At 48.1% G+C, this 22,472-nt stretch overlaps 2 protein-coding genes across 3 annotated transcripts; one reads left to right on the top strand and one right to left on the bottom strand.

Moving 5' to 3' along the window:
- Window positions 1-108: 108 nt before the first annotated feature.
- Window positions 109-8,341, bottom strand: CHCT1 (CHD1 helical C-terminal domain containing 1). 2 transcript variants are annotated; one of them, XM_080563613.1, is made up of 4 exons: window positions 5,642-8,341; window positions 5,235-5,334; window positions 2,393-2,597; window positions 109-1,243 (listed from the first exon to the last, which is right to left on the bottom strand). In XM_080563613.1, the coding sequence occupies exons 1-3, from the start codon at window positions 5,689-5,691 to the stop codon at window positions 2,394-2,396; spliced, it is 354 nt and encodes a 117-aa protein (XP_080419739.1). In that variant the 5' UTR covers window positions 5,692-8,341; the 3' UTR covers window positions 109-1,243; window position 2,393. The 2 variants fall into 2 exon arrangements, with proteins under 2 accessions (XP_080419739.1, XP_080419738.1); XM_080563612.1 differs by lacking the exon at window positions 109-1,243 and having other exon boundaries at window positions 1,275-2,597.
- Window positions 2,464-22,472, top strand: LOC308181031 (uncharacterized protein). Its single transcript, XM_080563611.1, has 4 exons — window positions 2,464-3,408; window positions 3,497-5,713; window positions 13,901-14,012; window positions 15,678-22,472. Exons 2-4 carry the CDS (start codon window positions 5,542-5,544, stop codon window positions 15,820-15,822), a joined length of 429 nt encoding a protein of 142 aa, XP_080419737.1. The 5' UTR covers window positions 2,464-3,408; window positions 3,497-5,541; the 3' UTR covers window positions 15,823-22,472.

The raw sequence follows: 22,472 nt of genomic DNA, 5'->3' as shown, positions 1-22,472 counted from the left end.
GCTTTGGTAGCACTGCTGCGGGCCAGCCTTCAGCATTGCACAGCTGGAGAAAGCAATCCCAGCGACACTGTATTAGAGGCACTGATGTGCTCTGTAGTTTGTGCCAAAGGTTTTCACGTAATACATTCAGTGCAGAAACGCTGCTTCTTGCCTTCCTTTCTTTGCCCATGTCATCTGGCAGGGGACTCAGATTGCTGGCACAGCTCAGTTTTTCTTGAGAGCTCTCCTGTCACTTCTAGGTTCCCTCAAGTCCTACTGGAAAAATTGTGGAATAATCCAGACTTGAGCAGGCTTTAATCTTGCTCAGCTTTGTCTTAAGCAAGGGTGACATTTTGAGGGCATACAGTGTTTTTCTGATGCAGCCACATGTGTTATTGGCTTATGCAGTGTGTGCTAGGGGGGAAGCTTATAACCTTTAGCTGAAAGAAATATTGAAAATCAAGCCTAGTGAATCCTAAGACGCAAGCCAGCCAGGTTTGTTACTGTTTTCTCTTCTAATTATTCCTGTCCTGAAATGTTAGCTCCCTAATGAGTCTCTTCCTGCAGCAGCAGTCCAACAGGGCCACAGCCACCTCGGGCTGGATCAGTGGATAGCTGCTGCAGCGTCTGCCAGGCCCGCCGATGTTTGTGCTGGCTCCTGGCCTTTATGTGCCTGGGGTAGTTCGAAATAGCACGTGCGTGTGTGTGGAAGTTAGGAAACTTCTTTTTTTTTTTTTTTTTTTTGTACCAGAGTATGTTCCATACACCAGACTCTTCCTCTTTCGGTCTCTCCTCCCAGGTCACTGTGGCTGCTGGCCACGTGGAGGGTTTGTGTGTGTGTTTGCATGGGAACTAACGGGGAACAGATTCTGCCTTTGTCAGATGAGGTTTTCTTCCATAGCAAGGAAAGGTGGAGCTCTCTGCCTCTTCACACAAGCTGCTCTTCCATTCTTAGGTTTTGTACGAAAGAAAAGATGTATTAAAGGCAGGTCTGTTACTTACACATCCCTAATGGAGCCCTAATGCTGCTGCACAGCTGCTAGGAAACTCCAGCATAAGCATGAATAAGATCACATGATTTTTAAATAGCATCATTTTCATTTTGCTTGGGTCGAAGCTTGTTGCTATGACGCTGCAAGTAATACAGCATTGTCCAGTTTCAGGAAACCATGAGAACTTTTTATTGCATACTCTCTACCCAGGGTGCTGGGTGATGATCCCAGATTAATTCCTTTCTGTTGGTCTCTGAGCTGTCCGTGAGAACCTTAAAAGCAAAGAACACGAAGTGAGTGGGAGGGCTGAGTCCCCTGAGGAGCCGCTGCCCCTCTGCATCCCCGCCAGGCAGATGGGAGCACCGGGCTGCTCCGGACAGATCCTCACCCAGGCTCTCTCTCAACCAGCAACCCCAAAACCTTGACACCTTCCTAACATTTCAGTTGCAGTAACTCCCAGTATTGCATGTGCTTTGTGATTCTGGTGTGATCCTCGCTGTAGGAACTGGGCAGGAGCTGTTTGCTCCATTTCTGCAGTGGTGCAGACAGGGGGAGGAGGATTGCCTGGAGCTGCGGTGCCGTGGGTTAGCGTGGGACTCCTGCTCGCCTCCCAGACTGTGCTGTCTAGCTAGTTCTTGGCTTTTGACTTTCAATTTTACCAGTTTGGATTTTTACTTGGTAAAATTTAGCTGTTACATATGTACTAGCTATGATATGTAACAATCTGATAGCAGGTTGGACTCTTTTAGAGGTAAATAGAGAGTCTTGGGAGAAAGGAAGTGAAAAGCAAGATGGTTTGTGAGCAGGAGCACTCCCATGGGACACGTGGCTGCATTTTAGCAGCTTGAAAACTGGCGTGTGTGGGACAAATCCTTCTGCAGGCAGACTGTGGCACCTGCCTGTGGCAGAGCCGATCTCACTGACAATTGCCCCAATGTCCCTTTTTCCTTCCTTCTCCAAGGTTTGCGTGTGCCAGGGTCTGGGCTGCAGCAACCAGGCTGCCAGGAGCTCTGGTTAGCAAGCGCACCTGTGACAGGTTGGTCGGCGTTTCTGCTCCACGCCGCGAGCGCGCGTGGCTTTGTGGGGATGGGCCCAAAGGCAAACCACAAGCATGCTCTGAGCATCCCGACTGCTATGCAAAAACATGCTAATGAACCTCTGCTGATGTGGGCCACCAAAGGGATGTCTTCTGCTGCCTCCCTGCCTTATGCTGGAGCAGCTTCTCCTGCTGCTGTTTTTCCTATTTGCATGTCTCCTCTGAGACAGCAGTTCAACCTGCCCGACTTCTCCGGCCCCACCGCTGCTTGCATCTTCACCTGCTGATTGTTTTTGTGAAAACGCCAGGTGTGGGTGGCTCTGCCTGAACAGGGCGATGCTGTCCCTGGCTGTGCCCGTGGGCCCCGAGCTCCCAGCAGCAATACCTCAGCCGTCGTTCTCGCCGCTGGGCTGTGCCCTGGTGGGTGCGTTCGTGGTGACGGCCTCTGCGCCCTGGTTTGCGCCCTGGTTGTTCCTGGACGTCTCTGGTACCTCCGCCAAGGTCCCAGCTGTTGTAGGGCCGCTCCTGCTTGTTTCCCTCGAGTTTCTTCCTGGAACTGAATCTGCGCTTTCTGAATGACAGCATAACAGCTTAAAAAGAACAAAAAACGCTTTTAAGGATATTTACATGACCAGACACCGCACACTGACTCATGCTTGGGCAACAACTCTTGCTTCACCGCGGCCCTGTGGGGCGGCAGTGGGTGAGAAATGCCCGTGCCGCCCCACAAACCATCGCCCCGTGGTTGCGCCATGAGCTCTGCTGGACGGGGGATCCCCGCTGACCTCCACAGAGCCACGTGGGCTGGGAACCTCAGCATCTGGGCACCCAAGCCCTGTGTTTTAAAGCAAGAAATCCCTCTTGGCGTGCTGTCCAGAGGACCGGCTTTTCCCAGGCCCTTTGGGAGGCGGTGGGCGGCTGGCGGTGCCGTTTGGTGGCCGCGTTTCGGACCAAGGCCCAGGTGTGTGGTGGGATGTGGGTGCTGAGCCCTGGTGCTGCGGGAGGTGCCTGTGTGGGGATGGGTGTGCGCTGCCACTGGATGTCACTGTCGCCTTGTGGTGCTTGGAGCACTGGGATGTCTGGGGGCAGCGGTCCCTGCAACAGCATGGCACTGCGGTGGGAGAGTGACAGCATCTCCATCCTCCTGGCTGGGAGATGCCAGGGGAAAAAGGTTGGGTTTGTGTTGCTAGGGTCATGCTGATCACCTTTTTTTTTTTTTTTTCCTGGTCTTCTAGGGCTTCAGATAGTCTGTGGGAGTGAAGAAATAAGTTGGACTGAGGCATGGGGCTAATTCCTACAGTGAAAGAGCTTTTAGCAGCGTACGGGAGCCAGTGGATCACTCAGGGACGCGTGGCTCTGTTCTGCTCTGTGCCAAGAAGTGGGACTGGTCTGATGCTTTCAGTAAGTCTATAAACTGAGTTGGGACCGGTGTTCAAATTCAAATGTTGTGGCTCTTAAGTTTTTTTTTGTTTGTTTTCTTAAAAAAAAGTCCTAAAAGCTCTCATGTGAGGAAAGGGGATATAGATCTCCACCTTTAAGAACACTGGTGAGTAAGCCTAATGGATGGCTGCTCTGCCAGCCTCTCTCTAATAACTCTCAAAATTATCAAATTACCACACTGCCAACCTCAATCACTTACTAATTGCATATTGATTCTGTATTTTTATGCCCACTCATCTAAACAACGAGGCGTTTCCAAACGGTCTATTTCTGTCCCCCCCCCGGACCCACAGCCTGCTGTTTGTGCTGGAGCAGGGAGCCGCTGCTGTTCCCTCCCCACGAAGGGCAGAGATGTTGCTTTTCTCCCACTCGTCTTGCACAACAAAAGGCGTTTGTCAGCCGTTACATAACGGCCGGGTCTGTTGCTGCTTTTTGGAGGAGGCCTCATCCGGAGCAGTCGCGTCAGGGCCTGGGGTGCTCGCGCCCTGCTCCTGCGCAGCTAACGCTTGGCACCGCCACTTGATTTTCTCCTCTCCAAGGAGATGCTGGTGTCCGTTTTTAATTTTTTTTTTAACAAAGCAATGGGATGGGAAGGGGTTTCGGTTGGTTGGTTTTTGGGGTGCTTGCTGTTTGCTGCCTCCTGCTCGGGGCGGCTGCGTAGGCCGAGGCCAGGCCCTTTCGGCAGCACGGCTGCTGCTGAGCAGAGGCCGTGTCCTGGGCCCGGCCGAGCCTCCGAGGGGCTGGGAGCCGGGCTCGGGTTGTTCTCCGAGGCTGTGCTGAGCTGAAGGCAGCACCAACACCCATCGCCACCCGCCTGCCCTCATTTGCACTCGCTTTTTTCATATCCCAGTTAATCTCGGGTGTCTCCCGCTAGCAATGTGATGTTTTCTTTTTCCTTTACGTTAATTTCCTCATTGTTGGAGTGCCTTTTTGGAGCCCTAAAAACAAGTAGATGGTTTTATTTTGCCATAAACTAGAAGAAAAAGCTGCACGGCTGGTTGCCCCTTTGCGAAGGGAAAGGAGGCAGCTGCTCACCTGCAGCCGCCGCTTATTTACAGCCGCGACACTGCCAGCGGCCAGGTGACTGCAGCACTTCTTGACATGGAGCAGTGCCTGATACCTACACAGGATTGTGCCTTTTTGAACTTACTCAAAACATTTTCCCAGTTAACTCTTTTTTTAAACTGTGAGTCTGTTTTTCTTATTTTTTTTAAATAAACTTCTTTAAGTGTTTCTTCTGGACCTTTGAACTTCCTGGTGCGCTCAGCCTTTGCTCAGGAGATGTTTATGGGTGGCTGTGAGTGTGCTTATGTGGCTTAACCCCTCAGGGCTGGGGTTCTCTGGAAACCCTTGGTTGCAGCTTCCTTGGGCAAGGAGCTGATGCTCAGGCACAGGAATAAGCCTTAGCAAACACCGGCTTCACCTGAATGAGTTGCTTGTTTCAAAGTTTAACTCCTGTGTCACCAGATAAAACCAGGGATCAGACTTGGTCTGTAAACGTGGCTGGGAACATGGGATCAGTGAACAGCCCCCAAAATCATAAGCCGTGGTGCTGGGGCCATGAGCTCAGCTTCTCATTGCTGGCACCGGCCACTGCGACAGCTCAGTGCCCACTTCGTGGGGGGAACTGGCAATGCCCGCAGGATTTGTGCCCTTCTGGCAAGCAACTACTTGCACAGTGCAGGTTTCCCCTCTGGCATGGATCAAGCTCTTGCATGCTGCGGTCATCCCTTCAAGTGAGTGCAGCAGGGACACCTTGCAAGGCATTGTCTATCCTACTGGCTTACCTTAAACTTGTCCATTCTGTTGCTCTTGATGTACTTATACAGCTTCTGCAGCTGCCTTTCGTCCTTCTCTGAGAAGAGGGAGACAAACCTCCACATCACCCTGGGGAAAAGACACATGGATGGTGCACACGAGCATGGACTTCAGCCCTTCCTAGTGCTGGTTCTGTCTTGTGGAGGGGGATCACTGCTGTACCTTTGCATGACATTTTTTTTTTTCTGAGGCTTATAAGCTCCTGAAGAACAGCCCTTCCCTAAGCGTGGGAAGCACCAGTCTCCAGCAGACACCCAACCTGCCCGGTGCCTGGAAATGCAGGGCCAAATTGCATCTGAATTCCCCATGGGAGCCCATCTAGCCAGGAGCATCGCCAGTGCAGGACCACCAGGCCAGTTAGAGGACAAAATCTTACGTCTTCCAGTGCTTGACCTCCGAAGCTTTGCAGTGCTGCTGAAGAAACATGTTGATGCGGTCCCCGATTATGGTCAGGCTTTCCTTTGTGTACTTCACTTTTTTCTTCTTGGGGAGGTGCTGGGGCAAATGCAGCTTCCTGAGGGACTTCTTAAAGGGTCTCAGGAACTCCTTGCACTGTAAGGGAAGTGTTGGAATAGGCACTTAGCACTCAGTCGGGGGCTCGGGCACTGCTTTTTGTTAATGAGCTGATTAAATAGCTGGCTGGGATCATCAGGGGAGCGTTGTCTGAGCGCATTGTGTGGGGATGGGGGAGATGGGGTGCACCCCAGCAGGTCCCTTGCCAGAGGTTCCCATCGCCCCGCAGGAGCCCGTCCTGCACCGGGTTCACCACGCCCTGGGCACAGCCTGCGGAAGGGAATTGAGGGATTTCCACCTCTGGGAATTCCCTTCTGACATCACAGGGTGAAACATTAACTTCAGGCTACAAAACAACTGTTCTGCAGGGAGGGGAAAGGGAACTGCTGCTCACACGCCGCTGCTTCCTGTGGCCGTGCCTGGGATGGTGCAAACATCAGCTCGCGATGCAAGAACCGATGCTGCGTCTGCGCGCCCTCCCTTTTGCCCATCCTCGTAGTTTTTTGTCTTTTTTTTTTTTTTTGACACTTCTGAGCTGTGACCAGGCCGTGTGTGGGTATGCCTCTGTGCACCGGGAATGCAGGATGTGGGAGCGGGTGGGCAGGATGCGTCCCCGTGCAGGGTAGAGGTGTGAGACAGAGCTTTGGGGCCGTGCTGCCGGTAATATGGCTGAGCCACGCCACCGAAGCGTCATGTGAAATGATAAAGCAGCAGTACGTGTTTCCAAAAACTGAGTGGTGTATGTGAAGTGTGATTTTTGGTGGGGGCGGCTGTTTAACTCAGTGGGATGTCCAGCTGACTGGAAAACAACGATGAGGTTAACATGCAGGCGTGGAGGAAAGCTGCAATGAGATGATTTATCCTGCTTTTTGCTCTCTCTCAGCAACCTGAGTTACCACTGTTTTTTTTTTCTCTACCACTAAAGTCTATTTAGCATCTCACAATTTTGAAGGTGTCCTGATCGAGGCCGGCCACGTAGCTGACGAGCGGGGTCCTGCATTGCGCAGTGTGCGAGCTGCCCGTCCCGGGGGCTGCCTCGCCCCTGGTGCCAGCCGCATCTCCCTCGGCGGTCTGTGAATTGCCAAAGCTGCAGGTTAGTCGCCCGTTGGTGCCAATCCTGCATCCTCTCCTAAAAACATTGCTGAGGGCAAACCCTATCCTAAGGCTCAGAAGCATTTCTCTTCCTGACAAAACCATTTCAGATTGAGTTTTCAGAGGTGCTTAATGAAGCTAGGTACTCAATTATAATTAGCAGTCCATAAGAATTGGCCACCTACTCTAAGTCCCTTTTGGAAACCCTACCTCTAATAAATTACAAGGTAAACAATGGTCACTCGTTCCTAATAGCATCTGTCAAACAAGGGCTGGCACCCGCTTGTTAAGTGGAAATCACAGCTACAATGGGCTCAGTGTAACGCGGCGCTGCTCCACGCACAGCTTTTATGGATAGCAAAGGCACCCGGGTGGCTGCTGCGCAGGTGCCTGGAAAGCAAAGCAAAATCCTCAGCCACTGGGCTTGCATGTCCCTGATCCAGGGGGAATTATCTCTCGCATAGGGCGCAGGTTTTCCCTGCATCAATGTTTGTGTAGCTAACTCCTCCACTTGTTTTTTTGGAAAGCAATGATTATACGACCGATTTAAACACAAGCTTATGGTGCCTCTTAAAGCATGTAGGGAGAGCAGTCCTTCCATCTCGGGCACTCTCTGCTCCCTGGGAAGGTCCCTTCTGGTTTAGGATTGGATTTACGAAGAGGTTTTGGAGGTGATGCTGAGGCCGGGCTCTGCTCTCACTGTGCCCCTGCCCCTGCTCACCTTGGCCTGCCCGGCTGGGTTGTCCCCGGCCGCCCCCGCTCCGCTGCCCATCTCCGCCATGGGACACAGCCCCCTCGCCTCCTGCTCGTGCCAGGTGGGAAGGGGAAGTTGCCACGGAGCCGTGTTTGAACCAAAGTGCGCTGGGGTAACCGGGGGCCTGGATACCGGTTCCGAGTTCCACCAGCCATGGGAACAGCTGGGGCGCTGCCCGGGACGGCGCTGTCACAACGGGACAGTCCTGCAGGGCACAGTCAGCTCTCCTGATCAGCTTTGCCATTGAATTGTGGTTTTAAGAAAATGGGCTGAAACCCCTGGGTTTTCCCCCAGGTGCTGTGCATGGAGCTTCTTAGAGCAGAGACCACAACTCCCACTGCAGTGTAATGGAAATCTGGGGGCATCTCCTTCACAGGTGGTGGTGGAAGCCACCCACAGCGAGATGCAGCTCTCCCGGGTAGCAGCTCTTAAAGCTCTCTGTTTTAAAACAAGAACAAATTGCTCTTGCCAGGAAGAAGACTGGAAAGGCTTGGAGTTGAGGGGAATTTGTTTTGGAAACTTACTTCAAGGCAAAATGCTTTCACAAATAAGAATGTGTCAGGCTGCCGTCATGCCCTGACCAGTCGGACAAGTGCAATTGTTTTGTCCCTTGGACAATTAGTGTAATTGCTGCAGCTGTGATTCAGCTGGGCTCCTGTGCCAGGTTGCTTCTGGCACCGGGAGCCATCCCGAGGGCCGTACAAGGGTCCCTCTGCTCGGGGCAGCAGGATGGGCGCTTCTGGGGGAGCACCCACCGCGTCCCGCTGCATGACGGCACCGACTGGGGGGTCTTGGAGAGGGGATGGGTCCTTATTTTCAGTCCTTTACCTGTGATTGAATTCAGTAATGACAAAAATCCACTAAGACAAGCCCCGTAAGATGTTGGTGGAGTTTCTCCCTCCGTTTGCTTTCCACCACCCCCACATCTGAAGTTTCGCTGTCAGCTCGCTGACGTGGGAGCCTCGCGCGGGCTGGTGCCGAGCAGGCCAAGGACAATCACCTCCTAGCGCTCTGCAGCTAGGTTTGCTTTGACCCTCTGAGGTATGTTATGACTTGTTTAATCTATACTAAGATTTTAAGGTATGTTGTGTGTTACTTAACACGAGGCAAGGTCACTGCATAGCAGAGCGGAGGAGTCACGATAGCGTGGATAAGCGTTACCTATGTGAGCTTCAGGGTTTTGCAAGGACTGCATTGGAGGTGGTTTTGTCGGAGGGGGTGTTGAAAGTGCACTTGTCTTCTCAACGCCTGTTGCCAGTGCTTCTCGTTTGCCTGCAATCACGACACCAGTCCCCAGTGTGGCAGGCAGCTCCTCTCCTTTTCACCTCCAGAGGTTTACACCAGGAAGCTGACAGCCTATGTCCTCAGCTCTCAAGTCAGGGTGCTGAAGGGCAGCATGGTCACAGCAAACAGGAGCACCAAGAGCAGTAAAGCTGCATCAGCGCAGGCTTTAACACGTGATAGCAGCTAGATTAAAGGCCATTCAGGAGCCCCAGGGACATACACCGGTTGTTAGCATAGGCATAACCCATATTTGCGCGCCCGTATCTGTGTACTTGGGAGATTACAGCCTCCACAGGCATGTGACAGGAGAGGCTCTCCTGATTTATCATGAGAACACTTCACGTTTCAGAGGACGGAGAAGGCCTTCGGTTCCCCCTGTAAATCCCAGTCTTTGTTCCACCTTTCGGCATGCACCGCACTCGGAGCGTAGCCAAAGCCATAAATCCACCAGCAGGAGGTTCAGGTGGACTTCCCTGGAAAGCCTTCATCTGAGGATCTCGCTGTATTTAGGTGTTGTCCATTAACCAGGCTCGCAGCAGAGCAGTGATCTTAGCAGCCTTCTCCAGCATTACTTGGTACAGTAGCAGAGCAAGGAACTAAAAAGCTGAGTCTGCAAAATGCCCCTTTCCACTGTTGAACTGTATAATAACGCTCAAACTGTACTCTAACCTCTGAACCTATAAACCTTCCCTGCCTCTTGAATTTCTTTGGTAGCACCGAGTCAGCCTTCAGTTCATTTTGTCCACCGTGTAAGGCCTGGTGGATGAGTCCGCTCCAGCGAGGTCAGGCACGAGGGATGCCTCTGAGCCTTCACCAGTCTGTGGTTGTCTCCTTTCCCCTGCCACATTGCAAGACAACATTAATTTCTACTTTGAGGCCTATCGTGCTGAAGATAGCATAACCCAGACCACATCTATGTAAATCTACCGGATTATATTGCCTGCTTGAGGTCAGGAATCCTCTGAAACAATGTTCCAGTTGGATGGGTAAAAGTCAGGAGTACAAATAGATTATGCATCTCATGTTCCCTCTAGTGAAGGGAAGGGAGCCCAAGTGCCAGTCAAACACGCTACTGCAACAGTACACCTCGGGGAAAACTGCTCCTCTTCCCCTGACAGCTCTTCTGTGAAGAGCAATTTCTGCAATTTATTGAGTGCCTGGGTCTTCCAGGAGCTGTGCGAGCGCAAACAGTAAGCAACCTTTCTTGCGAAGCAGCTCTTCCAGTGCAAGATCGGGCACGTAGCCAAAAAGGAAACATTTGTGAAGATACCCTGCTCATGCTGCTATTTGCTGTTTTATGCAGATTTGGCATGAAAACAACATGTGATTTGATGAGTCAGGTTGCATACAATATATGCAGGTATCTGATGCAATATTTATTTAGTGGTAGGTCACAGGGAAGGAGAGTTGATAACTGCAGATAATATACAGGGACTTTACATTATGCTTAGACCAACTGCGTGGTTTAATTTAATATAAAACCCAAGCAGCATTGCCGGACCTATTGCAATGTGATACTAAAAAGAAGTTGTAATGAGGACTGCTTTCAGTAACCTGTTTCTACCAAGTGGATGGTGAACGCCTCGTTTGATAGAGTGATTAATGATACTCAGCGCGACTGCTCAGCCGGCAGGGGCGGAGGCTTTGCTAATTGGATCTGGAAATTCCTTTCCTCATGCTTAAGGATGATGCAAACTTTCACAGCCAACTGGAGACCTGTCCTCCCTGCAGCTGGATGCCAATAAACACAGCTCAAGTTAATAACCCTTGTGTCAGGGGAAGAGATCCAAAAGAGAATCTGGGCCTCGTTATTGTTCGTATGTGGCATTATTAGAGGCATCGTAATATGCCATAGGAGTCCCTTTTTGTTAAGGGGTGGGAGTTGTTAGTTTAATCACTTGTCTGAGTAAATGTGTTAAAGACCCCAAGTGCTATTTGTGACCAGTGGCATGCTGAACATGAAGCTGTGGTTGTTGAACACGAAGCCACAACCACGTCTGCATCCCTTTCGCCTTCTGTCTCTTCTTGCAAAATCTGACCAGATGCGTTCAAAGTATTTGCATTCTGGAAGGCACAGCTGAACCTTCCTCAGCGCCCGAAGCTACTGGTGACCAACCTCGTGTGCTGGGTTCTTCGCTGTCAGTAGACGCATCTTTGTGTGTTCCTACCTTATTTTATGCTTCAGCAGGTTTCTGGCTCAGTTTCTGGCTCAGTTTCTGGCTTCAGGTTTCCAGTCCGATGTTAGGACACTTATTGGTGTTTGCTGATGTCATATAACTCTTTTTTTAAGCTGCTTGAAGTCCTCAGGAACTGAAAGAGCATTATCAGCTTCCTTCACACTGACAAACGGGACAGTTGCAGGCCTTCCTTCTTACTGCGCTTCAGAAGTGTTTGTTTTGTTTATGCAAATTGAAGTATGCATAGCTAATAGCACGTTAATAAACCTTTCCCTTTGCCGCTGCTTCTAAAATCAAATCTGGACCAAGGTGGGTGGCTTCATACCGAAACTCATCTAACTTCCTCTGTTAATCTGTTGGCTGATGCAGTGCGGCTTGTCCTAGCTGCTAGCTCCTTGCCCACTTTCCCCTCCTTAAGAACTTTGCCCACTCTCTTAGCAACAGAGGAGCTGGAAAATGATGAGGCGGGCACGGCTGTGCCCAAAGGTCAGCTCTGCCCAGGAATGTGGCACGAGATTAGCAAGATGTGCAGAGAGGCATTGAAAATACGAGCCTTAAAGGTGCTCACAGCGTAGAGGCAGGGTGCAAAAAGGACTGAGGGAGAGGTGGGAGATGTAAGCGTTGCATGGGGAAGGAGAGGGTTGAAAGGCGAAAGGCAGGCACAGCTGGGTGGGAAACCCAGGAGCTCTCAAGTTTGATATGAGAGGAAAAAAAGCTTGAAGCAGAGACAAACAGCCTGGTATGGAAATGCCCATCCAAGCAAGGTTGTCTTTGGGTTGGCGATGCTTTTTTTTTCAGTCTGTTATAATGAAAATAATCTTCTGGGAAAAACCCCGTGGGTTCAGAGCTCACAGCCCCGAGCTGGGTGAGGAGCAGCATGTCTCCACGGAGTGCCCTGGTGCTGCCAGCCCTCCTTGGCACGGCGCTGGTCCCCTGCCAGATTGGCCTCTTTGCAATGCTGAGGAATAAAATAATAACTCATGAAGTAAAAATAATACAAGATACAGAACAATAAAAAGGGATTTTCCTCTCTCTGCAATAGAGAAATAAATGGCTGACCACCAGAAGGGGTTCCTCTCTCCTGTTTTCAGTCTTGAGGCTTTTCTCTGAACGACCCAGTGGGTAAAAAAAAATTGCCATGTTGTATCTGCCCATACAAAGAGGATGGAAAACAACAACTGGTCGGAGCAACTGGGGCTTGGAGCCAGGATCCTGCATCAGGTCTGTCCCCTCTCCAAGCCGTGGCACCTTCGGTTTCAATGCCTCTAATTATGGCGGAGGATCCCAAATCTGCGTTTTCTTTCCACCTCCTCCTCGCTCCTTTAGAAGATGTTGGTACCTGGCTCTTGCGATCTCGCTGTTTGCACAGGAGCACTGCACTGGGCGCATTTCCAGTGCAACCCGTGCCACCGGGCTGGCTGCCTGCTGGCATGCGGTGTCACGGGGCTCCTGGGCATGCAACGTGAGCCGGGGTAGCGGGGTTCAGTCTGCTGGCAGCATCCGTGTCCCATCCCTCTGCTCCAACCCGACCGATGCCCTTTCCTCGCTCGTCCCGCCTGGCGCCTCCTCTCCTGGCCCCGTACCCGCACCTCGCTGCCCCGTCCCGACCCCGGGTGCGAGGTGGGCGGCTGCTGCTTGGGGGATTTTTACAATTCCACTCAGCACTTACCTCAGCTCATGGATTTTCCAGAGGAAGTCAGGTTTGGGTTTGAGGGTGTTTTTTTTTTTAAATTATTTTTGGTTTTGTTTTGAAAAGAAAAGAAAGGAAATTCCCCTCCAGCCTACAGAATGTAGCTTTCAAAAGAAGTGGCTTATTTTTTCTTAAAACATTGAGCACCCTGTTATGCTTAAAATAATAGAGAAATAAAGGCCAGCCCTGTTGTGTGATGGGTTTCAGTCTCTTGTATTGATGCTGCAGTGGGGTAGCTGTAGTGAAATGTAGGCTCTGCTGAGATAGGCAGAGGGAAAAAAGCAGTGTGTGCCATTTAATTTCTGCAATGTTCTGATTCCCTCCTACCAGCCTGAAAATACTAAACACGATCCTTTGTCTGGCATATGGGGATTTGGAGAATGGTTGCTAATTACTGCAGTTGTGCTATCTAGCTTAACTGGCTTAAATAATATATTAAGTGCTTTTATGTTCTTCCACAACGTGCTGGAATGCAAAGAGGTGCATTTTATGCCGTTTATGGCAGGCATGAGATATAACACTGATCTGCAGAGAAACTTGGGTTTGATGACTTATTGCTTGTATCACTGACAGCCAGGGCTGCAGTCGATCAGAGCCTGTTGTGCCAGGTGCTGTGCAGATACGGGCCGAGCATCTCTGTCTTTGGGGGCCCGAGTCTGCCTGCAGGGAAAGAGGCAACGGAGCGCTGCAGGAACGGTGGGGCCAGACCGCTGGGGAGGCCAGGCGAGGACCTGGGGACGTGGCTGGTGGAAATGCTGTGGGGTTTTGGGAGATCTGATGGCAAGGGCAAAAAGCCTGGGATCTGGAAGAGCATCACGGGAAGTTGTGATCTAACTTATTTAGGGAGCATTCCTATTATTTTAATTACAATTTAATATAAAATTAGGAACACGTTGCTAAGCATTATATTTAGAAACAGGAGCACTTCAGGATCTAGAAATGCTTATCCAGAAAAAGAAGGCAGACATTACAGCCTGCTCAAGAATCCTTTTTTCACACACACACACTTTTTTTTTTTGGGTGGTGGTGAGGGGAACAGTAATTCTTAGTCAACTGATTCCACCCAAATTCCAGTGTCTCCTGCTTCAAAATCTGTTTTTTTTCTCTATCTGCTATTTTATCTAGTGCTTAAACAAAATGTGAGAAGAGCATGCTGTGAACGTCTTGTTGCTGGACCTAGTGTGATGAATAATTATGGAGCAGCTGAGCAGTGCCAGCCAGAGGCTCAAAGAGTCTGGTAAGACACGTGGTTCATTTTTATTTTATTTTGCGGTGGGGTGGAGGGTGAGGGGATAAGCAACGACTGACACTTCAGGATGTTATAAACCACGAAGGGAATTAGTGATAATGATAAAAAGACTTGCACGTTCTGACCCATAATTTGGTTTAGTTTGAGTAGCTCCCTGTAAAATCACAGGACTGTTAGAATGTGCTAGTAATTAGCAGTATTTTATCCATTTGAAATTAAGCATTGTGCATGCTCTGCAGATTAATGAAAATTACTTTTTTTTTGTGTGTGTCTGGTTTTTCTTGCTAATAGCCTGAAAATAGGGAGGTGAAAGACTTGTGTCAAATCTTCAAGAATAATTTTGCAATTAAAAGGCTGGGGAGAAAGTGTGATCTGAAGACCTTCAGTTTCCCAGCTGTGACATAAAATTTACAGCTACCTTCATTCTGATTCTGTTTTAATATTCCTGCAGAGGAGCAAGAAAAAGAACTCCCCAGGCTGGCTTCAGAGAAATGGAGGAGCTGATAGACAATAACAGGGTACGGGCTGGCTGAGGAGTGATTTTTGTTGGTGCTAGCAGGCTCGTGTTCGCACAACGCTTTGGATGCTATAAAGTGATATATGTCTAATGCTAAAAATTGAGAGATGCTCTCTGGGAGATAGGAAACACTGTGCAAAGGCAGTTTCTGATTGGCTACATGGAAAAATTCAAGGTCATATATGCGCCAGCTTGCAGGGTTGCACAGCTGGTACCTCGGCACTAAAAACAGCAGAATCAACTAGAAAGCTGTTAGTGAGCTATGCGGGTAAAAATGGAAGGATACGCTGAAACTACCTAAAAGTGGAAGAAACAGCTGGGAAGTGATAAGAGAAACGAGAGGTAAAACTCTTGCCCATCGGTGGTGTCCAAGCGCTCTGTAACAACTTCAAATTGCTCCCTTCCTTGAATGCATCAATTTTCTTTTTCAAGCTGAAACAATTTGGCAACCTCCAGCTCCTCTGAGCTGGTCGTGCATTGCTGAGAGCTGCTCAAGAATCTGCTCCATGGTCCTGGCCTAATGTTTGCTCTGGTAGTTGAAAGGAGCTGCTAGGCCAAATGTGCTTATGCGAGTAGCTGGGCTTCTAACCAAAGGGAGAGCGAGTGCCAAAGGCTTTTACGGATCATTAAACAATATGTTTTATATAATAAAACCACGTATAAATGCTTAACATAGCAGGCAAAACATTTGATTAGTCCCTAGTGCTTTACCTTGCCTCGTGGGTGCAACCAGCCCCCAAAAGCGGCGAAGCGTAACGCCGCGGGAGCTGCTTGTCCAGCGGCCCTGTGCCGTGCCTTGTTTTTGAGAGTCCACTCTTAGCACGTCAACAGCCGCCGGGTGCTCGGCTGAAATGGCAGCTAAACAATCTGGTCATCTGCATCCTGTTGTGGGTTACTGCTGCATCGAGGAGAAAGAGGTGTGATGTAGTGGTTTGAGCAGATGGCAAGCCCTGGGACCTTTTTTTGTTGTGCTGTTGGCTCGATCAGGAGCTCGTTGTTGACTCTGGGCGGATGACACTAGCTTGGATAATGCCACTTTGTAAAGAAATGTAAAAGCCTTAATCACTATCATTAGCCATTTGACACCATAAAATAGAGGTCTGTTATTTTAATGTCTTTCTTATCTCTGTCTGCAGCGTCCTTAGCTCAGGCGGGGAGGTGTCACTTTTGGATCGCCATCCGTGGCAGCGTGCACGCCAGCAGGACGTGTGCGCGTACGGATTTTTGTATGCAGACGTCCAGAGTTATTCTGCTGTCTGTGTTGTGAAAGCGCTGAACTGAGACATCAGTCTGCTGGCGCGGCGGGGAAGGCTGACAGGTTTCTCTGCGTGGGGATCTCCTTTGCCTGTTCAGTGCTTGAATTATGTGAAACCTTAATTAGCAAATAAGATGCTTTGGCCTTCCCTGCCGACACCTGAAATGGCATTAAGGGAGGTGCAAGGAGGTGCCAGATGACATGGCAGTCCCAGCTCCGTGGTTTTTGTTCTGCTCTGCTGTCCTGCTGTTTTGAGATGCGCTTTCCATTGTGTCAGCTGCTGGCAAAATGTTCCTAAAGTTGTTACACGTTTTACGTTTTGGTATTGCTTTTTCTGTATGCAACAGTCAAGCTGCTAAGATGATGTTGGAGACCCCGTGTGCAGCAGCTGTTGAGCTGAGAAGAAAGAAGCTCGCTCTTTGAAAAGGAAAGCTGCCCTGGTGGGCCGCAGTGGTAAGCCACCGCCTGCTGCGCTCCGCCGGTGCTGTCACTCTCTGGGGGCAAAGCAAGCATCCTCTTCCTATAATGCTCCTTGGACTTTTCTGAAATGGGGTAAACATTCCTCGCTCCTTGCAAAGCCACTCCTCTGATTTGCTCTTCTGTTATTAATTACGTGTGCTTCCTTTTGTCACACCACTTTTTTTTTTCTTTGCTGCTGAAGATGGGGCTGTAGAGAAATCCGTTACCTCCAGTTCAATGGCAGACGGGTTATCTGTCTACAAGAGAGTACAGAATTGCTTTTATCAAACATATTTCTTTTCCCATTGTTTCTTGATGACAGATACTACTCTTAATCTACACAGCGACAACACTTTGAGATGGGAGATCTGTGTTGCCATCCATTTTTGTTACGGTGATAAATCACAGCATATCTCACTTTCTGAATGACATGCTTCTGGATTTAGGTCTGCATTTTTTTTTTCTTTGTCACAGTTTTTCTTTTTCAATGCCAGCAACAGCCTTGCCAAAGCTCATCTGTTCTTTTAGCATTCACTCCAGCAGGCTGATTAATTCTACCACACGTCTCCCCATACACAGCATAATCAAACAGGTTGATGGAAAATCAGGAAGGATGTGATATTTACAAAATTTCCTAATGCATCATGCTTATCTTCGACTTTTGTTAGCTGCGGTACCTTGTTTCCTCTGGGTTGGAGGGATGTCAGCAGAGTCTGACAGGAAAAAGAATTTTTTCCCCCTGTTTGTGGGCCTCAAGTGTGATGGTGTCACCCTGCCACACACGGGGAAGTTTGCTTACGAGAGCTTTGAGTGGAGGGTGCCTTATGTTTTCTTCTGTGCCTCAAGGGCAGCTTCAGTAAAAAAAAAAAAAAAGGGGGGGGGGATCTCTCACCCACAAATCTTAAAATAGTAAAAGTGCAGGTCAGGTGCTTCATTTCTTTGGCTATGTAGATAGCGCTGTTAATAGCACGAGTCAAAAATATATATCAATAGGAATACAAGCAGCAATTTCAAGTGGCTTTAAGCCTGTTCTGAGCTCCCTAAACAAAAGCATCCGGGGGGAAGTGGCTGAGCAAAAATATTAACTAATCCTCCTCTTAAGAGGTGGCAAAATTAAGCAGAGGCAGTCCACAGCCCAGATAAGGCTCCTGCCTCACTTGTCTTTGCCTGGCGAGGATGGGGAACTGCTGCCCACACTGCTATCTCCTGCCTCCCCACCGTGTTTATATGGTAATCTATATGGTTTATGTGGTACTGACTCAGCCAGAAAGAAGGTACTGGGTGTCAGGGTGAGCCTCAGCCAAGCTGCGAGGGCACTGGGGAGTGGGGAGCTATAGGGCAGGAGTGAAAAGGGAAGGGCCCGCGTACCGAAAATAAAGGGGAATAATCCAAATCATCTCACTCTGAGAGACCCCAGGCAATGCCACACTGCGAGCCCAGTGAGCGCTGCATTCATTAGCAGCTCCCGTCAGGAAGGGGGGGGATTACTGGGTTTGCAGAAATCCCATTTGAGAATTTGCGGTTAAAATATAAATGCAAAATTTATTAAAAACATGGTGGGGCTTCCTGAGAAAGAAGATAATGTTAAGACCTCATTTTCCTATCTGTTGCTGCTAGTTACAGTGATGTTATTAAAACTGAATTCTATAGGTATTAAATCTATTTTCTGTGTGTGTGTGCTTTTTGTTTTATTCAGCTTTGGCCATAAAAGCCATGGCACTGTTCTGCTACAAAATTCATGCTGGCTGTGGTGCTGGTGTGCTGCCTTGTATGGTAAGTGTGACATAGGAGGGCCCTGGTAGGAATCTGTTCCTTTTTATTTCTGTTTCTAGTTCATACGAATCTGTAGTGAATGTCACCCTCTGACTACTATTCAAAACCACTTCCAGAAAAATGTGGGATGTGACAAAAGTAGTAGTTTGCATGTAGAGTTCTGCTCTTCTTTGAGGAAGCCTCTTGTCTTTTCCCCTCTCCCCCTGATGACATCAGAATTAGATTGGCAGAGATGATTTGAGGTATTTCTGTCACTCATCAGTAAATTATAATTAAAAAGATACGAAACTGTTCAGCTATCAACACCGCAGGCCTATGGTAAATGAATACTCTCGTTGCACCTTGATATCTCTCCCACCTTCTGCTCTTTCCAAATATTTGAGATGTGCTCTGCTGCACTGCGTTCTGGCTGTCTGTGAAGCACAAGGGGCAGAAGCTGTCTCATGTTTGTACAGTGCCTAGTACAGTGTCTCAAACCTTCACTCGTGGCAATAAATGCAAATTACAGATGAAAATCTGGCCGAGCAGTTCTTTACCAAGTTGCCTTCTGACTGAGGGGTGAAGATAGTTGCTAGCTGTGTCTGTGTTGGAGATCTGGGATCTCCGTTTCAAAAGCACATAAATGTCTGGAAAGAATAAAGCTGTTTGATCTAGACCTTTGACATGAGTTTTCCTCTCATTCCGTCAATTCCTCATCCCCTCATGCTATTTAGTACTTTTTGTCTGCTGGGCCATCAGTTTCTATACAACATTTCTGGCAGTTTTAGCTTTAATTTTAGCTCTGCCTTTTTTTTTTCCCATTTCTGTGCTGAAAATTCCTGCTTCCTTCTATCTGGTATTAAGTACAAATACTGAAGAATAGTGTAATTTTTTAAAATATTTTTATTTTTAAGAGCATCCTCAACATAAAAATTGCAATTATCCTGGAGAGTGAAGGATTTCCATAGAAGAGGATGATACCTATTTTGAGGTAGTTTACAAAGATCAAAACATATATGATATCCCTGGAGAGAGACAGATGCTGGGGAAAGAGGCAGAGATTTGGAGGCGAGTAATACAGCAGGGCCCAGAAGCTGCATTTTTGGTTCCTTTTTTTTTTTTTTTTTTTTTTTTCAGTGAACTTTAAATCCGGAAATCCTAGGGACTACACCACTCTTCTCAGAATTGTTTTTGATTCACCGCAGCAGTTCCACAATTACTTGGCTCGTCTCTTTTGAGTTCAGGTCTTATGAATGCAACTCGAAACACCTCTTTAGCAGATGCCCGCTTCAGCCTTAGCGTGCAGCTCAAGTCCGTGACTGCTTTTCCCTTCCTGGTAGCCTCGGGGACTGCCAGCCACCCTCCCGGGGACTGCCAGCTGCTCTGCCAGGAAGGCAGTGGTGCTGTGCACCTCCTGCAGCCTCTGCGCAGCAGCAAATGTCTGTTTTTCCACAGATACTTGATGATGATGCAAAGACACTTAAAGATATTTGCTAAACACTTATGAATCTATTTGTGATTAGCGAATAATTAAATAAATCACAGCAATCATAAAGACACATGGCCAGTTAGTTAGATTTGCATATATAGCACTTTTCAAACAGAGCAGAGGAGCTCAATTCATCTAATAGAAGTCTAAATTCACTGTATCTTAATTTGATTTACCTTTGACATAACATTTAAATAGTAGCAACATCTATAATCTTGTGCTCCTCAATAAGGCTTCATTAAAAACTCACTGCCAGATCTAATCCACGGTTAGCATACAAAGTCTTATCTCTAGGTTCCTGCTTCAATGCCTTTGAGAACATGCTTAATTTAATCTGAACAAAGACACTGCCATCATAAGCTTCCAGTCTGATTTTCCAATCTAGAATATCTTTGTTATTAAATTTGGTGCAAGCCATGGTGCATACAACGGATACAGCAAATTATTTTAAAGCACTCTTCAAGGAAAATTCTACTGCTTGTTAGACATCTTTTATATCTGTGGGACCTAAGAGATGTCACTTTTTTTTCGTGTCATACAAAAATGCAGTATGAGTCTTAACAACTTAACTACCGCTTAGAAGTGGCAAGTTTTAATGTAATGTATATTTTTTAACCATTTGAGAAAGAACGTTGTTTTTAAATGTATTAACCATCATCATTAACTGTTTTTTCAATCCTTTTTCATTCCTCTAGAGGAAGGACCATCTCACTGCATGTTTCTGCTTCCTCATTTGCATCAAATACTAAGTCAGCTGTTTGTGACTATACCTTAAGCTGGGATGGTGGCAGGGTCTGATTTGCAATTATCATTTCAGACGTTCATCTTTTCATGATATAGCAAGCGAACTAATTGTCATTAAAAGCCCTGCAACTGCCTAATAATCTCTGCTGCCTGAGAACAGGGTTTGTGTATGCTACAATTAGAGGTTTTGTCAAGACATAGATAAAAGCTGAATAATTTTGTAAAGTACTGGTTAGGCCTCCGCTGAAAATTGAATAAAGCTCTGGTCATCCATACTTGTAAACGTGAGCTGAAACTGGCACAGAGCCAGTCTGCTAAGATGCGGTGGAACTTTATTAGAGAGGCAACTAGTAGAGCTTAACCTTGTCCAGTTTTTGAAAACGAAAGCTGAAAAGAGACAGACTGGTGTCTGTAAATATACAGAAAGGGCTGGTGGTAATTCATTCAGGTCCCAACATGGAATTTGGTAAGTGCAGGAATGTGTTTATCAACGGTGGGGGTTGCACTAGCATCAGAGGGAGATCGTTGCCCTGGTGGGTCCCTTCGCTCCTACGTGCCTGGATGAAACGGGCCTGAGTGTTATGTCAGTTCTGCCGTGTGCCTGGCTACTTTTGTTGTTGCTGTTTAATAACAAACTCACTGAAAGTAAGAGACTTACAGGAGGTTAATAGTCATGGAAAAATCGGTGTGAAGACAAGAAGAATTTGGTGTGAAAACCAGACAGCTGCCTTACGACACCATTGTAGTGGCTTCCTGCTCTAATTGCTTTCGGTAGCTGCTCTGCCAGTTTGGGTCTGGCTGTATCCCAGTGCAGCTTTTTGCTCCAAGCAAAACAGGGACTCTCAATGTATCATTATCTCTGTAACTCAGAGGAGCAACCAAAACATAAAAAGATTATTACTAGGCATAAGATCACACAGGAATAGTATAGCGAAGTTAGGAATTAAACTATGTCTCCTCAGCTGTGAGTTTAAAAAGTGATCCGTCACAAATGGAGCATGGCAGAATGAATGTCATTGTTAGAGGCCGGAATGGTTTATTTAATCACAAGATAAAGCAAATACTTCTCCAGCTGTTTTGAGCATTGCCAACTTTGCTTTTGATTGACATGTTGCCATGTTTGTTGTATTCATTCTGCAAAATATTTGAGTTTATATTGTATCTAACTAGAAGCCTGCTCGAGTGAGGGACTACAAGGTGCACTGAGAAGAGAGATGTAAGGGCAGAATAAGAATATATGAGGGCACTGAAGACTCAGGCTTAAAAGATAAGTGTGTAACAAGTGGCTGGTGTGTTAAGTATGTTCCCAGGAATTTCACTTGTGTTTTTAAACTTAAACTTCCTCCTTCTCCCCATATTCTATGTTCCAGGGAGGCAAAAGGTCCATCATGGCAGATGTTGTTATGCTTGAGTGTAATAATTATATTCTTGGTCATGACTGTAAGATACTACACAATTCTGATGATGGCAGAAAAGGAGGATTTACAAAGTTTAATACATTTGCAGTAACTCTGCAGTTTAGTAGTGTTACATGGAGAGAGATTTGGCCTTCAACCTAGCTTCTCTGTGAGCTGCATTCCTGGCTTTGCGTATCAGAAATGAAATTTGTTTGGAATGTTTGCTATAAAAATACCTACGCGTGAACTTACATCAGCGAGAAAATAACTTTGGCTTGACCTTTCGTTAGCTCTGATGTGGTAAGATCATTCAGCAAGGAAACCGTAAGTTAAGGAATGACTTGCAACTGGTGTTTTCACAGGCTTGGTTTCCGCACAGGAACAATCCTTGGAACGAACTGCCCCTAGTAATCAATGTTTTCTTTCACTCTCCTTATTTTCTGCTGGAGAGCGACCCACGGCACGCCACCTCACTTAATGCTGTAACACAGCCATGGGGGAAACCCTCCCATTCTGGGCAAGCGTTGGACTGAATCCTAAAACCGAACACCCTGAAGAGCAGGGAAGGAGGGGGGGGCAGTTTCTGATCCTTTCACGGTTCGTTCTGTGTGTGTTTTAGGCACTGAACGCCCCTTTCCAGGGGGACGGTGGCTCCCCACAGCCCGGTGCCGACACGCTGCCCCCCTCAGAGCCACCCCTCAGCCACCACGCCACCCCCTCAGCGGCGGGCTGCGCGCGCCACAGCCGTTGGCGGGCGGCTCCGCGTCACGTGACCCCCCCAACCAGCTCCGGCGCGCGACGCCCGTTAGGGGGAGGGCCGCGCCGGTACCCTCCC

The sequence above is a fragment of the Anser brachyrhynchus genome (assembly GCF_964034855.1).
Source record: "Anser brachyrhynchus genome assembly, chromosome: 20".
Lineage (NCBI taxonomy): Eukaryota > Metazoa > Chordata > Aves > Anseriformes > Anatidae > Anser > Anser brachyrhynchus.
The sequence above is the reverse complement of the archived record's forward strand: the minus strand, read 5'-3'. Positions and strand labels throughout refer to the sequence as shown.

Excerpts from the sequence above, each read along its gene's own strand:
- LOC308181031 (XM_080563611.1), top strand. The coding sequence starts at position 5,542 with ATGCAGGGCCAAATTGCATCTGAATTCCCCATGGGAGCCCATCTAGCC. Across the intron at positions 5,714-13,900 it reads TGATGCGGTCCCCGATTATG|TGCTTAAACAAAATGTGAGA; the intron begins GTCAGGCTTTCC and ends TATTTTATCTAG. Across the intron at positions 14,013-15,677 it reads CCAGAGGCTCAAAGAGTCTG|CGTCCTTAGCTCAGGCGGGG; the intron begins GTAAGACACGTG and ends CTCTGTCTGCAG.
- CHCT1 (XM_080563613.1), bottom strand. The coding sequence starts at position 5,691 with ATGTTTCTTCAGCAGCACTGCAAAGCTTCGGAGGTCAAGCACTGGAAG. Across the intron at positions 5,335-5,641 it reads GAGGTCAAGCACTGGAAGAC|GGTGATGTGGAGGTTTGTCT; the intron begins GTAAGATTTTGT and ends TCTTTTCCCCAG. Across the intron at positions 2,598-5,234 it reads ACAGAATGGACAAGTTTAAG|CTGTTATGCTGTCATTCAGA; the intron begins GTAAGCCAGTAG and ends GTTCTTTTTAAG.